We start from the raw sequence: 16025 nt of genomic DNA, 5'->3' as shown, positions 1-16025 counted from the left end.
AAAAAATGGATAATGTGGATTTCAAACCGTTATTTAGATTCTGTTAGATACATGTAAAACAAGTGTAACAGTTTTATATTAAAATGTTAAATCAGGGGCGCCTTGGGTAGCTCAGTGGTTGAGCGTCTGCCTTTGGCTCAGGGCGTGATCCCAAGATCTGGGAAGTCCCACATTGGGCTCCCTGCATGGAGCCTGCTTCTCCCTCTGCCTGTGTCTCTACTTCTCTGTGTGTCTCTCATGAATAAATAAATAAAATCTTAAAATAAAAATAAAAATAAAAAATTAAATGCTAAATCAGGGATGCCCTGGTGGCTCAGTGGCTGACTCTTGGTTTTGGCTCAGGTCATGACCTCGGGGTCCTGGAATCCAGTCCCATTTGGGGCTCCATGTCCAGTGGGAAGTCTGCTTGTAGATTGTTTCCTCTCTCCCCCTTGCCCAGCTCTCTTTCTTAAATAAATAAATGAACAAATCTTAAAAAAAAAAAATGCTATAGCAGACACCATGCCATTATTACATATGCAACTATTTAGATTTATGATAAAACCATTTTGGTGCCCACTTTAAAATATGGAAGGAGATGGAGCTTTTTATGCATTGCTCTTTGCACTAGCAGATTTACCTGTTAATTTAGCACACTGAATAATTCGCAGGAAGACTAAGCATTGTGGGTCATTGAAGTTAGATTGCAGGGGTGTTTCATATAGGGACCATTAAAATGAGATAGATGCTTCATTCTCATTTCACTAGAAACTTAGAAGAAATGGGTTATTCTAAAGCAAGAATGGTTTGGGTAGATGTGATAAATTATATACTTTTCACTGAGGGCTTCAGACACTGAGATGGGTTATCAGGGATCCATTGTATTTTGTCATCATTTTTTTTAAGATATAAAACCTGTCCAAAAATCTCATGCTATTTTTTCAAATTACTCTTTCATCTACTTCCTTCCAGTAAGCACCTTCAGCTATCATATGTTAACCTTCATGAGACCATTCTCAGTCTCAAATTGAAAAACATGGCTACTTTATGAAAATGGTAGCTGTTTTCTCTCTGAAATTGAGTCTCTCTTCTTCCACCCCCACTTTGGTATCAGTAGAAAATACTAATCCTATAAAGGGCACATAATATAACCTCAGCTTTTCCAGCTTTGATCAAAAATAGCATTTCCTTTGCTGCATATGTTGCAAACTGCACAATGAATACCAGCGATTTTCAGATGTTTTTCATATTGATGCTAGTATTCACATTTAGGTACAGGTGACTGTATTGGCAAAATTGTAGTAGTTCAACAATTAAACCAAGCTTATATAGCTGTTGTGGGGAGATTTGTCTCTTTTTTTTTAACCCCCCAGAAAATGTTCCTCAATTATTTTCTACTTTGAAATAAATATATATGTATGTGTGTGTGTGTGTATGTGTGTGTGTGTGTATATATATGTGTATATATATATGAATAGATATGTATGCTCATAATTTCTTAGTGGTAGGCATGATATTCATTATTCTAATGGGAAAAATAATTGGATACTGTGAATTGCTAAAAATCTTACCATCTCCTTATATGGCCTATCTCTGTGGTTCAATTTATGTGACAGTATTAACAATAGAAGTTTGAAAGATGATTATTTTTTTTATTTCAATAAGAAAATAGAAATGGTTAATTAAGTATGAAGTAATTTTTCTTATGTTTTATAAAAAGATGAGAAAATTCATAATATTAATGAAAATGATCAAATACTTGGGAATAACCTCTATAAGAACCTACATGAAGTAGAAAACCTAAGAGATATAAAAGAGAAGCCTAGATAGGAAATCTAAACAACCACAATACCAGGCAAAATATATGAAACAGTTGTGTTCAAGATACTGGATATTAGCCAGCCAAAGGTGGTGATGCCAGAGAAACAGAAAATCAGTGGGCCCTCTGATTTCCCCAGCTTTAATGCTGTGCAAGAATTTCTAGGTGATGGCCCAGACACGGGGGTGCACAAGTGTCTGGAGGACTCCTGAGTTGAAGAGATTGGAGAATCCAGAGAGATCAAGACAGAATACCAGAGAGAGAGAGAGAGAGAACTAGAGATCTGCAGAGGTTCTATGTTGAGTATTAGGCAGGATATTCATCAGCACATTCACATGAGGAGATTCCCCAAGCCTGGGAGAGGACTGCCCAGAAGTGATGGTAGTACTTACCATGCTCACCACCTTGGGGAGTGGGAGTGGGCTGTTCTCACAGGCATATCAAAAAAACCTCATAATTTATGGGGTTATTGGATAGAGGATACAGAATTATCTTGGATTTGTAGTGGGAATTATTAACCCTTGACCAAATACAACTGTGATCATGCCTCAGATTTTATAAATAAGACCAGAAAGGGTCAGACGACTTTCAAGTATTTTTGAAGCCTCGGAGATCAAAACTCAAGAGTATTTATAGAAATACAACAATATCCATCGCCAAACAGGATAAAATCTATAATGTCTAGAATGGAATCAAAGATTATCAGGCACATAAAGAGGAAGAAAAGTATGACTCATAAGGACAAGAAAAACAGTCTATTAATCCATCAAGCCAAAGCTGACACAGATGTTAAAAGTAGAGGAAGACAACGAAACATCATAAATATATTCCAAGTGATCAAATCCAAATACATACATGAAAGATAGTAAAAGGCAGAAATCAAACTTGTGAGGATGAAACCTCTAATGTCTGAGATGAAAAACACATTGGATGGGATATCAGTTAGACATTGCAAAAGAAAATGTTAGTAAACTTAAAGTTATAACAATAGAACTATCCATGATGAAAGGCAGATAGAGAAAAAAAAAAAAAGGGAATCAAACACAATGAAATGAGCATTAACAAGTTAGAGGACAGCTTCAGCCAGCCTAATGTATGTGTGATTGGAATTCCAAAGAAGGCAGGGGCAGAAAAATATTTGAAGGAATAATATTGAAAATGTTCTATATTTGATGAAAACTACAAACCCACCAATGCAGGAAGCTCTGCAGATCCCAAGAGCAGATTTACTGGCCAGTGCAATGAGGAAAACAAATACAAGAGAAAGAAAAGGCATCTTGATTTTAAGAGAAGACATAAAAATATCTTTTTTTGAAGGTGACATGATCATCTATGTAGGAAATGTGACATTATCTATTAAAAAGCTGCTAAAACTAATATATGGACTTAGCAGTGTATCCTTAGAAGGATACAAGATCAGTATTTAAAAATCTTAAGACCCAGAGACAAAGCATGTAATTATGCTTCATCGCTAAGCAATGGGAAAAACTCCTCTACTTGTGTTATGTTTTTAATCTGCTCTGCCCCCTACTCATCAGGAGGAAAGGTCTATTTAATTGAGAACTGTTTTTGTTAGATGACATGTAACCAATTGGTTTCTTATCATCCCATTAAACTAAGTGTGATTCCTGCCTGGGTCTTCCCACAAGGGGCTTAGTTCCCCCAAGTTGTTTGGCTTCAGTTTTCCTGACTTGTTTTATAGTCACTCTTCTGCTGGTTAACTCTTCATTGATTCTGTCCTCTTTGAACTGCCCAGCAGTTGTACTTTGGCTCAGATGAACTAGCATTACACATTTTGGCTAAAATAAGTAGAATCCCTTATAGTTCCACACTGCTTAAGGCTCTGGGTCCTTTAATCTTTTTCTTAACATGTTTCTGTCTGGATTTCTCATTTCAGTATTTTACTTGTGAAAAAAGTTATAGACTGATCCCACTTTTGACTATTATTCTTTTTAATTTCATGTACTTATAAAAATAGGAAACTTACTTATAAAAGGAAACATAAAAATAAAATTGAAAGCCTAATTATTTCTCCTCACATCTCCAAAAGAAGAATCAAATTAGTTCCAAGAGTATAAATGGCTTACCAGGTTTTGTTTTGGTTTGTTTTTTTCCTTAACCATTTTTTTTTTCACTGTGAATATAAGATTGGGCTTTGGGCCAAGATATGAAAATTTATAATAGAACTTAGTTGTTTGTTTTCATGCAAAATAGATATTTTTATACCAGCATAAAAGGTTTGAAGATATGGGGAATAATCTTACCTGGAATGGCATAAAATGGATGTGGACCCCCATTCAAAGAAAAAGAAAAAGCTTTAGATCTAATTTTAATGAGCATGAAAATTCTCTCTTGTGAATTATATTGCCTGACCTGAGAGGAAGAACTGAAGATGTGCCTTCATTATTCAGAACCAGAGTAGGTCTTTGTAGACCTGTGTCCTCAGTCATACTATATTATTGTTGCTAGAAGAACTGCTCCATAGTAGCTTGTCTGCAAGCAGGCAGTATAGTGTCAGATATTTTCTAAAATTTTAGTGTTTTATGTTCAGTAAAAGTCATAACAGGTTAATTTATCCCAGTTTTGGAGGGACTGTTAATCACCTAATGATTCTTACTGGTTTACCAGGAAGCCATGATTTTTTAAAGAGAGAGGATTCAAAGAGGCATTATTTACGTTTTTCCTGTGATCATGGTAAGTGCTTAGTAACTTCAGAAGTTTCAACTGAAATTATTTTGGCTTTGTCCTGTAGTGTAGATATTTGGGGAATTCTAGGACAAGCCACAGAAACAAACTCTTTCTTATTGAAATGGAACAGGAAGTTATTGCATGGACTTTGGGTTGCTGTTAGAATCAATCACCAGGCAGGCTGGGCACTGGGAAGGGAGTGAGATGAGGCAGCTAGAGCCACATCAGCCCAAGAGCCAGTCCTGCAAGAGTCCTGCACTAGTTCAACTGGAGCCTGGATGCTGCTGTTTGAGCCACTGCCCTGCCTGGCAGTAGACACCACAGTGCTCCCCTGGTTACAGGCTCCGCTGTACGTGGCACCACTTCTGTCTCCTTTAAGTCCTATTCCTGTGCATCACCAGCCTCAGTTCTAAAAATCCAGAGTACATGTGGCCAGTGGTCATGCATTGTCTCATCCTGTGTCCAGGAGTCTGCCTCCACTGAGACTCACCAAGTAAAAAATTCTCAGAACACAGGAAAATAGTTGTAGACCTCAGACAGACAAAAAAGTGTAAAATGTTCACTTCAGGCAGGGCTAGTCAAGCAGTTGTTTATGGACTGAAATGGAGCTAGAGTTGCTTGCTATGGAAACTCTGGGGTGGTTCTTGTGGCTCATCTGAGAGGCAATTCAGAACTGAGGTATTGTCCTACTTAGCAGAAATGGACATTAAAACTCTTGGTTTTGCTGTGATTTTGTGTTTGATTTTCTTTAATTTGCTGTTCCTGATAATGAACTAGCCCTGGAAAATGTTCTGTTTGTCTAGTAGAATTCTGCTTTTATACAGTGAATACAAACATTCCCTGCTGTGTTTATTTGAAATAGGAGCAGGCATTTTCTATATTTTAGTGGCATATGGTACTAAGATTTTATCATACTTTCTTATAAAGAGCCAGGAAACTTTTTCTGCTTAAAAATGTGTGTTTATAAACAATAGGCTTGCAGTGAATATTCCCATCTGTTAGGTGAACATAATTTGTGTAGGAATTCCTGTAATAGGTGGAGTACTTTGCAACTTTTCTGTATATTTTTTCCCTGGTGAGACATTAGACTAAAGAGATGGTACAAAACAGCATATGCCTAATATTCAATTTTGTATCTGCTCCTCCCTGTGGTTTGAAAACACTGCTATTTTTGTGCATTAGTACATAAGATTACTATAGAAATTCATAAGAATTTAAAATCTATTTAGGATACTACAAAAAAAGGGAAAATGGAATGGATAACAATTATATAAATATGGAAATGTTGCAATGATGAAACTGTTCATGTAGTTTCTCAAATATGTACTCCCATAACTTGTGTAATTTCATCTTCAAAAAGTTTTGTTGACTATAACTTAATCTCAAAACTCCTCCTTATTATGATCATAGTATGTGACAGAGCTGCTCGTCCTTCTAGTCTTGATTTGTAATTTAAATAAATGGCATTGACTCTTTGTGTTCAATTTGATATTATTCTTATTATCCACACTAATTAATTTTTTGTTTGAGATGAGCCATTCCTCAGAATAAAATTTTGAAGATTAAAACTCAGCAATATTTTTTCATAAAAGATTTTATTAATCTTGTCATGGGAATATCAAGATGGTTATCAGAGGGAAAACATACTTTGATTAATATTTGCTTAGTGCTGAATTACCTATATTGTCCAAATGTTTTATTCACTAAAAATTATGCCTTTAAGTTCCTTTTTCAGGTTAATTGGACATACTTGAAGATGAGCAATCAGTTGAATATAAGCAATTTCAAGCTATGCTTAGGAACTGAGCCAATAAAGCATACCATACATGGTGCTCTTTACCTAATTTTTAGAAGTTTCTCTGATTATCCTTTGTGAGAAGTATATTTAAGTTGAAGATAACTATTAACATCTTTATAATAAAGGATAGCATCACTGAGTTTTCTCTTTTTCAGGAAATAGGCTTCCATTAGATTGGATGTTAGCTTCCCTTTTCTTTCTTGTGGTAGGCAACTTCCTATTTGTAAAAAGTATCCAGGATGCAGCCTTATTCTTGTGTGTTTGTGAACGTGGCCTAGAAACCAATTAATGTATTTTCTTAGGTATTGTAAAATATTTGGGCTCTGGGGCTATAAAACTCACTTCAAGTGGTCCTTGGTTATAAATTGTACTTGCTTATGGATATCAAAATATCCTAAGTTATAAAACTAACAGTAAACCTGTAAAGCAGAGCTTTTATGGAAACTGTATCCTCTAACTACTTTTTTCCTTCTATAAAATGTTCCTGAAGTTTTTAGAAAGGCATTGATCTGAAGGACGTGATTACTTAAAGTCACAGCAATAGAAAATACCTATGAAATCACCTTTCAGTTACCCAAAACATTTTTAAAGTTAATGTCAGGGCCATATGTGGAAAAGTGAGGGAAGTGTATGAATTGTGTTGGAGGTCTACAGCAGTAAGTGCAGAGGGGATGTGTCATGATGCTACTGCTCTCTTTGTTTTGATGACACCTGTATCTCATCCTGTAAACATTGTTTGAATTTTTAGGTAGAGTGACACAACACATTATGATGTAAAGGTTGTTGCCAGTTCTAGAAATAACTTAGATTCTGAGAGAAAGAATTATACACACTTGTAGCTGAAAGGTCTAGTTTAAGTGTAATGACCTATAGCTATTTAATATTTGTTTTTATTCATCTCGTTGTGAGTGTTATCCACTACATGCATGGCAGTGTACTGGTTGCCAGAGGCATAGTGATGAACAAGGCAGGTCTAGAACCTAGCTTCATGTACTCTTGACAGCCTAGTTGGGGAGACAGACAGCTATTATGTAATCTCCCAGATAAATTGCAGTTGAGGTGTGTTGACTACAGAGAAAGACTGAATAAACATTAGTTTACCAAAAATAAAATATTTGTTGAGCACTTGTGATGCTAGAACTTCTCTGGATATAAAACCATTAACATTTCTTTTTGGTATTTGGCAGGTATATTATCCCGTCTTTACAGAGGCTTGATGCTGGGTTTTACCGCTGTGTGGTGCGGAACAGGATGGGAGCTCTCTTGCAGAGAAGATCAGAAGTTCAAGTCGCATGTATGTGTGCATTGGAAAAGTCTCCATATGATGAATAACAGAAACAAAATGTCTGTGGAAAATGTTGATCAAAATCACTTTTAACCATTGTAGGAATTGAGATTCTGTCTTGGATTCTATTGGGAATAGAATAATTGCTAAAGTTGTTGGGAGATAAACAGCCAGTAAGGCTGTTCCGATGGTGACCTGGCTAATGAGGTAAATGCCACTCCTGGCCACTCAGTAAGGAACTTTGTCAGGCCCTGTGCAGGAGAGAAAACAAGAAAATTAACTAGATGCCTTCTGCTTTATGATCAGCTGCTCTTAGCATTTATGATACTCAGGTTCATGTGTTTTTCAAATAAAAAATTAAACCCAGTTAAAGTTTTATCAGTTCATAACCAGTTCTTTCCAGGAAATTGTTTAGAAATCCTTTAGCCACACAATTAAAAAAGTGCATAATAACATCCTAGACAGTATTACTGTTAGTGACTTGATGAATTCTCTGTGGGGCAGACCCATTTTGGAGTAAAAGTAACTGAAGGAGACACCAGAATGCAAGGACTTTGCATTTGATGTCATGTTCAGGAGGAATTGGAGAGATGAGCTGACTGATGCAAAGTACTTACTTAGTACTTTTGTAGTCCAAAATCTGTGAAGAGTCGAGTCCATCTAAAATGGCCTATCTGCTTTATTACATTTTGTTTTTTTTTTTTTTTTCTTTATTACATTTTGAATTTACTACTAAAATGTCTCCTCATTTAAAAGAAAGCAGAAAGTGTAATGAAGCTTTAAATTACATGTCAAGGGCAGCCCGGGTAGCTCAGCAGTTTAGCGCCGCCTTCAGCCCAGGGTGTGATCCTGGAGTCCCGGGATCGAGTCCCATATTGGGCTCCCTGCATGGAGCCTACTTCTCCCTCTGCCTGCGTCTCTGCCTCTCTCTCTCTCTCTCTCTGTGTCTCTCATGAATAAATAAATAAAATCTTAAAAAAAAAAGTTATGACAGATTTGAGAGAACTCTAGAGAGCTCCTAAATTGGCCTGCCAACCAACGATGACAATATTTTCTTATTTGTTTTTTGACCACAGGTAAGGCCTATAGTTTTCAGCCTTATTATTTCGAATAAAATAATTGCTCGTTACTCTCCTATTCTGTAATTACTAATGACCAGGTGAGGTGCTAATGCTGTACATGTTTAGTTATGTTTTTAATTAGGGAGGCTGAACTTTTCTAAAGTGTGAAGTCACTCAGCTAAATCTTTCTGCAGAATAATTTAGAACTTCTACTCAATTGAATAATTGAAAACATAATTAATAAATGCAAAGTTCAGATCAATACCCCAAACATATTTGAATAGGTTAGCAGTTTGGAATTTATTATAATGTATTAAATTCTATAATGTAATATTAAATTTTGGGCTTCTTTTGGTTAATTACTTATACTCTTGTTTCTATCATTTATCTCTGGCTCTTAGATTTTCTCTTATCTCTTCTCCTTCTTTTTGATAATAAGTTTTACTTTGAAAATAAACGTGACTGTTTTCCTAATGTTTCATTAGTTTCATCTCTTTCCTAGAATATTAAATCTGCTTATTACATAGGAAATAATTTCCTTTGAATAAAAAATCCATGGATAATAGAGATTTTCTGTGGACTGTCCAAATTTATATGCTTCGAGACAAGGACATAGTATGTATGCTGTATGTGTGTATACACATATATCTGTATCTAAGCATAACAAAGTTTTTGAAAGGTTCAAATGTTACAAATCAATTTACAATTTTTAATTGGCTTCTTATACCTACATTCTAATGACTGGGTTTTTTCCTGGGAACCCTCATTTTTTAAGAATGCTGTTAACCAGTACCACAGGAATTGGAACAAAGCCTGCTTGCCCCAAATTAAAAAAAAACTGAACAGGGGACCATGGCTGCCTGAGTGGAACTAGCTTGAGACCCTGGGGAGTGGGGTGATAGCTAACAGTGCTTCATTACAGTCTTTGTGGTGGATCCCTTTCCACTGTTTATTCCAATATTAAAATCAGTTGCAAACGTTTCATTGTATTGTTGCAGCGACACAAAGACCATGAAGTTCTGCTGATTAATGCATTTCATGGGCACTTTGGAGGCACATGGCTCTGTCTCATGCTTCACTTCACCAGTTGATCTGCATTCATCAGCATTACCACTCAATCTCTCATCTTATTGCTTAATTATAGCAATGTCAGTGACTTTGCTGTAATATATAGTTATTTGCATCTTTGACCCTTCCCCCCCCAAAAAAAAAGTTTTCTAGAACTTAAAAAGTCTGATTTTTCTCTGCAGATATGGGAAATTTCATGGATACAGACCAGAGGAAAACAGTGTCTCAAGGACATGCAGCGGTTCTCAACTTACTGCCCATCACCAGCTGCCCGAGGCCACAAGTGACTTGGTTCAGAGAAGGGCACAAGATCATTCCCAGCCACAGAATGTAAGTTGCCCCAAACTATAAAATATAACTCATTACACTTGTTGGCATCATTTACATATTATTTAATGAACTTCACTGTATCAGTTAAGCCTTGAAAAGAATAACATACTCTGGTAGTCCTTCCCCAGTCTTTACTAAGCAGCTGTTTGGAAGACTTGGCTTGGAAATGTTCAAGCAGTTTACAGAAATCATCATGTAAAGTTACCCTTGAGTGGGTTGTGTGCCCTGAATAAAGCACCCTTACTCAGTTATTATGGTCCGTTTTTTTCCCTTTCTTGCATGTACTTTTTGAGATGTCATTATCATCTCTGAGTTGTGTTTAGCTCCAAGTACTAATTTAATGAGTGCTAGTATTTACGTATAGATACTACTTTCTTTTTACTGAGCCATGTTTGATACTACTTTCTCTGACGATAAAACAGTAATTACTGCTTATTTCTCTTTATCCTTTTATCCTACCGTGACAGTTTTATTTCCCTTCATCTAATTAGTGGTTCGTCCATCTATTGCGGAAGAGTTGCTTTGTGATTAGTTAAGCATTATTTCAAGGTGTTCCTGCCTATCCTGCATTCAAGATATTTATCTAATGCCAAACAAATTTTCTTCATTTAGAGCTTGAGGTGATTAAAAAGAACATTTGGTATATATTTCATAACTGGGCATTTTATAATACAATTTAAGGATAATATACTAAATATAAACATTTCAGGGATGAACATTTCTAAAAGAATCATGAAATGCTTATAAGCTTGGGCTAAAAGTCAAATACGCCATCAGATGGTTGCACTCATACAAAAATTCATGAGGAGAAAATGCTTTTGTTTTGTTCTGTTTTTCCAAAAAGGATATATATAAGATGATTATGGGATAGGTTTTCATTGTAACTCTGAAAGTCACTGTGACCTGTAAACTTCTTTCTCCCATACCTGCCCATCCGTGGGATCCCTTCTCGAAGCCAGGTGTCATGGCTCTTCTGCCTGGGCATCTGAACCTGCCTGACCCCAGACCATTCTTGAGCTTATTTAACAAATGTTTCTATTCTTATTGTTGGAAACAGGAAAAATATCGAAGTGTAGACAGGCCATATTTAAACATTTTAGTAAAAGACTAATTACCTTAGAAAATGGGATAACTGCTTTCCCTATTATTTTGTTAAGAGTTGCTTGTCCACATTTGTATTGTTTCCAGTGATAACAGATGCTTCTTGAGGTCAGTGAGACAAAGAACAGGGATCATTTTTTAAATCCTTTAGAAGACTGTTAGGCTGAACAAAAGATAGCAGAGGAAGACTCTTGTGAAATATTTTGGAAGGTTCTAGTGTTGAGCATGGTGTGCCTCAGCCAATTTGGGATGAATGCTGGGGAAGATGGTTGCTAGGAGGGTGGGTAGATTGAACTAAGCTTCTTCTCCAACATTGGAGCTTCTAATTAATGTCAATGGGAGCACAGTCCACAATAGAAGGATTAGTTTAACTCAGGAGCAAGCCGCTGCATAGCAGTTCACTTGTTGACTTGTGGTCTAGCCATAATCATAAGACAACATTTATTCAAGAAGTATGAAAGGACATAAAATGAAATAACCACTCTTAATTTTTTAAGCTTTTCTTTTTTTACTTTCAGTCTTTCTAAAGACTGTTTAATTCCTGTTGAGCTACTAATGTAAAGATGCTAAGTAGGCTTTAACTTAGTGTCCTATCAAACAAATGGTATGCGAAGCTATTGATAAATCTCCAATCTCAGAATAATATGCCTGTAATCCTTTATTTTAGGAGAGATTGGTTATGGATATTTCCACGTTCGTAAGGCCTTTTGTTTCATATTTTCTACCTCATCATCACCTCTATATTTATTAAGTACCTGCTATGCGAGATGTCATAAATCAATTTGTGTATGGTTTTCTTCATAAATTTATTCAAAGATACATTGCTTTACACTTCTGATAAAGTTCGGCTTTGGACAGCAGTTGGAAGGGAATTTCTGCATGACCCCTGCCTAGATGGTTGGCAGACAAAAGTCAGATGGCATTAGATTTGTTGTGCACCACCAGTGTTGTCATTTAAACACTGAAACATTTGGCTCAAAGTGTTTCATACTGAAACAGGTCAAGCTTCTGTACCTGCTGTAAGCTTGTCAGTTCCCTAACACAGCTGGGGAGATGGTCCTTTGCCATGGGGAGGAGGAGCCTCATCTTACCAGCCCCATCTCCTTAATATATATTTTTTAAATTTTATTTATTTATTTGAGAGTTAGCACATGGGGTGCGGTGTGGAGCAGAAGAAGAGGGACAGGCAAACTCCACATTGAGCACTGAGACCTACTTGGGCTTGATCCCAGGACCCTGAGATCTGACCTGAGCTGAAACCAAGACTCAGACACTTAACAACTCAGCCCCCAGGCACTCTCCCAACTCCTCCCCCTACCCCCAAACCATGACCTTTGGAATGTGAGCTTTTGGCTTACAATTAAGTGATTTTTTTTTCATTTTCAAGGGAAACAATGATTTTAATGTTTCCTAACTTGAAAAGTCAGTTGAATAGCCTATTCATAATTTTAGCAGCAGCTGTTATTTATGAGTACCTTCTTTAAACACATCTTCCCTGATTCTCACAATTGCCTTCCGAAGGAGTATAGTTAGTTGTGCTTCTAGAGATCAGACTGAAGATTAGAGATGTTAACAGGCTCACCCAAAGACACACAGCTGACCAATGGCAGAGCTGAGGTTCCACCCCAGGCCTGTCTGGCTCTAAGTCTCAGCTGTCTTCTGCACTAAGCTAATTCTTCTTTTCACTTTATTTTGCTGAGCCTTCTTCTTTTGATTTATTTTTCCAAATACTGCTTTTATTCCTATTTCTCCCTTTTAAGAACACCAGCCTTCAATTTGAAATAGTACAGGTTGCCGTGAGCCACAGGCACACACAGAAACATGTGCCCACATAGCGTTGAGCATGCCTGCAAGTGTATTATTTATCCATTGCATTGGGTCTATAAGTCTCTAACTTGAGAATTTTTTCACAAAAGAGAAGGCAAACATGGTTTTCCAATTAAGGCATGGGCTTTATGACATTCAGAGACCTAGTGGGGGATGGGGTGGAAATGATGTCTGTACAGCACAGGGTGGGGGCAGCAGGAGAAAGAGGGCAGCTGCCATGTGCAGAACCCAGCACCTCACCACTGCAGCCTCTTGATTCTTGAGCTACATACTTGTTAAATAAGGAGGCTTAAGTTGTGTAGCAAAAGGAGCAGCAGAAATCCATCATTATCCCAGAAAAGTAGCTGAAACGAATGTGCCAGTGGTGGACGTGAGCTACCTCACATTCACATCAGAATGAGGCTAAATGTAAAACTCACAAAGTTCTGATTGATGGGATGCCTGGGTGGCTCAGTGGTTGAGCATCTGCCTTCAACTCAGAGCATGAGTTTGGAGTCCCGGGATCGAGTCCCACATTGGGCTCCCTGCATGGAGCCTGCTTCTCCCTCTGCCTATGTCTCTGCCTCTCTCTGTGTCTCTCATGAATAAATAAATAAAATCTTTTTAAAAAAAAGTTCCAATTGATGTTTGGGCTTTACTTACCCCCCCATTCATTCACTGAGGACTTATTGAGGGTATTTACATACCAGGTACTATTCCAGGCACCAGATATGCAGCAGGAAACAAAGTTCTTGTCCTCAGGGAGCCTATCTCCAAGTGGAAGAAAACCAATGACATGCCAGCTGGTGGTAATAGTGAAGAGAGAATAAAGCAGGGACAGAGTGGGGAATGCAGGGGTCAGTTGGGTTGCTATTTTAGATGTGGAATCAGAGAAGTCCTCTCCCATAATCACCTCTTTGGGTAGAGACCTGAACCAATCTGGGGAGGAGGCCTGGGAGTAAATCAGTGAGAAGAGCACCTGGGATAGGAGACTGGCCAGTGTGTTGGAGGAGCAGACAGGGTAGAGTGAGGGAGAGGGCTGGAGATGAGGTCACTGAGGTAGCTGGGCTGGTTCCTAGACTTAGGTTACTTAGCCAGAGTGACGACTTTGCCATTTACTCTGAGGATCTGAGCAGAGCAGCAGTACGATCTCCATTGTGATTTTTCTGTTAGGACTTCTGTGATGAATGGACTACGGGGCAGCAGAATCAGGAACCAGTATGCCCATTAGGCATTTGCCACAGTAGTTCAGCTGACTGAGACTGAGCAGTTTGGTTGGGGGAGAGGTAGTGAAAAGTTATCAGATACAGATGTATTTTGAATGTAGAATCAATAGGATTTTCTGCTGGATTAGATGTGGGGTAGGAGAGGAGAGAAGCCATTGGAAAACTCTAAGAATTTTGGCCTGAGTAACTGATAACATGGACTTAACTGTCTCCTGAATGGGAGAGTTGATTTGCAGGCAAAGCAAGTTTTGTCTGTATTGGGGAGGGAGGGTGTCTAAAATTTGTTTTGTACATGTTTGAGATACATAGTAAATGGTCAAGAAGATCCGGTCATAAGATAGTTGTTTGTATCAGACTGAAGGTCAGGCAAAGAGGTCTAAGCTAAACTTGTGGGTTAGCGTGTTCATGATTTTTAAAACTCTTTAATGCTCTGTGTGAAATACGTAAGTCAGTTAGCAAAGCCCAAATAAATAGCTCCATCTTATCATTTTGAGATGCTCTTGGTTGCAGGTCACAGAGGATGGCACTGGCTGAGCTAAAAGCCCATGCACTAGAGTACTTACAGAATTCTAGAACCAAGCGAGTAGAAGGGAAGGGAGGAGGAGACAATAGGGATGGAGACAGGGTAGGGGCTACTGGGGCTGTGCTCTGAGGTTGAAGAGCAGAGAGTGGTCAGCACTTGAATGGCTTCCCAGGGATGTCAGGTCCTATGTCCTGGAGCTTGTGACTATGTCAGGTAACCTGGTGGAGCAGGGAGAAGGCTACAGAAGAGGAGGGGACTTGGAAGCTGGGAAGGTGGGACAGAGGAGGAAGGGCAAAGTCTCATGACTGGCACTGTTGCATTAAATGCCAGTGCCTCCTGACTGGCCCATGCCAGCTGCTGGCAGCGCTCATTCATCTTGCCTTCAGACATGACGGGGTGAGAGTCAAGACCTTAAGCAGCATGTTAGGTCATGTCCTCTAGTAGTTTTAGCCTCCCCTGGGTGTTGACCATTGAAAACATCCTTGTTCTGAGAACTGTGTCTTACGTAGCAAGTTATGCACTCCTGGAATGGCTGAATGTATGAAGAAATCTGTAGAAAAGTCATGTAATGTTTGTAAACTTACTCACCAAAAAGGGGGGAGGAAAGCATAACGAACTTCAAGAAAAAAATGCTATTGATGAAAGAGAAATGTGTCTTGGGAAAGGCAGACAATACTTTGAAAGAAATGAGAATAAGTTAGAATTTTGAATAGGTGATTATAGGTTTTATTTATCTAAGAAGATGAAAAAAATGCATGTTTATTTTTCTGATTTACTGAATCCAAACAGTTTGCTACCTTTGCATATCAAAGATGAGTATAGCCTTGTCTTATAAATATAGTCTAATTTGATAATAAAATTGTTCTATGTTATTTTGTTTTTGATATATGTTCTTTGTTTCCTTTTATTTCTCAAAATGTGAAATGTGAATGTTGAAGTTGTGCAATATTTCTCTCACCTCCAGGAGGTAATTTATGTCGGCAGTTATCAGATTAGGACGCAAAAACTTGTTTTGTACAGTGCCATTCTTTTGCTTAATTGCAGGTTCTCGTGCTCAGATTGCATGCTGTAGCCTACCTGACAAGAATGTGGAAGCACAGTGTACTTGCATGTGTTTTCTGGGGAATGCAAAGTTTATAGATTAAATATTTCAACCTCCAGTCAGCTTTTGCAGGATGACTTGCCAGGAAAGATGTGAATTGTGAAGTATGGGCAGTAAACAGCATCCCAGGCAACGTGCAAACAGCCTGACTCATAATTGTCCATGCTTAAATACTTGAATGTCCATTAACTTATTACCATTTCATTTCAATCGCTTCAAGAAAGATTTGTTTAAATTAG

At 37.8% G+C, this 16025-nt stretch overlaps 1 protein-coding gene and 1 pseudogene across 12 annotated transcripts in view; both read left to right on the top strand.

Moving 5' to 3' along the window:
* The window catches only part of SDK1 (sidekick cell adhesion molecule 1), a 911663-nt gene that overhangs the window by 374079 nt on the left and 521559 nt on the right, over positions 1 to 16025 (top strand). For 6 of the 12 annotated variants that reach the window (XM_049111183.1, XM_035717437.2, XM_049111182.1 and 3 more), the window contains 2 exons: positions 7472 to 7578; positions 9881 to 10028. In XM_049111183.1, the coding sequence (XP_048967140.1) occupies positions 7472 to 7578; positions 9881 to 10028 (255 nt within the window). Of the gene's footprint in view, positions 1 to 7098; positions 7344 to 7471; positions 7579 to 9880; positions 10029 to 14759; positions 14898 to 14935; positions 15081 to 16025 lie in introns of those variants that run through there. The other 6 variants (XM_035717438.2, XM_035717439.2, XM_035717441.2 and 3 more) reach the window with 6 other exon arrangements.
* The window catches only part of LOC112640216 (dnaJ homolog subfamily A member 1-like), a 51386-nt pseudogene continuing 50140 nt past the window's right edge, over positions 14780 to 16025 (top strand).

This window comes from Canis lupus, chromosome 6 (assembly GCF_003254725.2).
Source record: "Canis lupus dingo isolate Sandy chromosome 6, ASM325472v2, whole genome shotgun sequence".
Lineage (NCBI taxonomy): Eukaryota > Metazoa > Chordata > Mammalia > Carnivora > Canidae > Canis > Canis lupus.
Note: the sequence above shows the minus strand (reverse complement) of the source record. Positions and strands in the feature narration are given on the sequence as shown.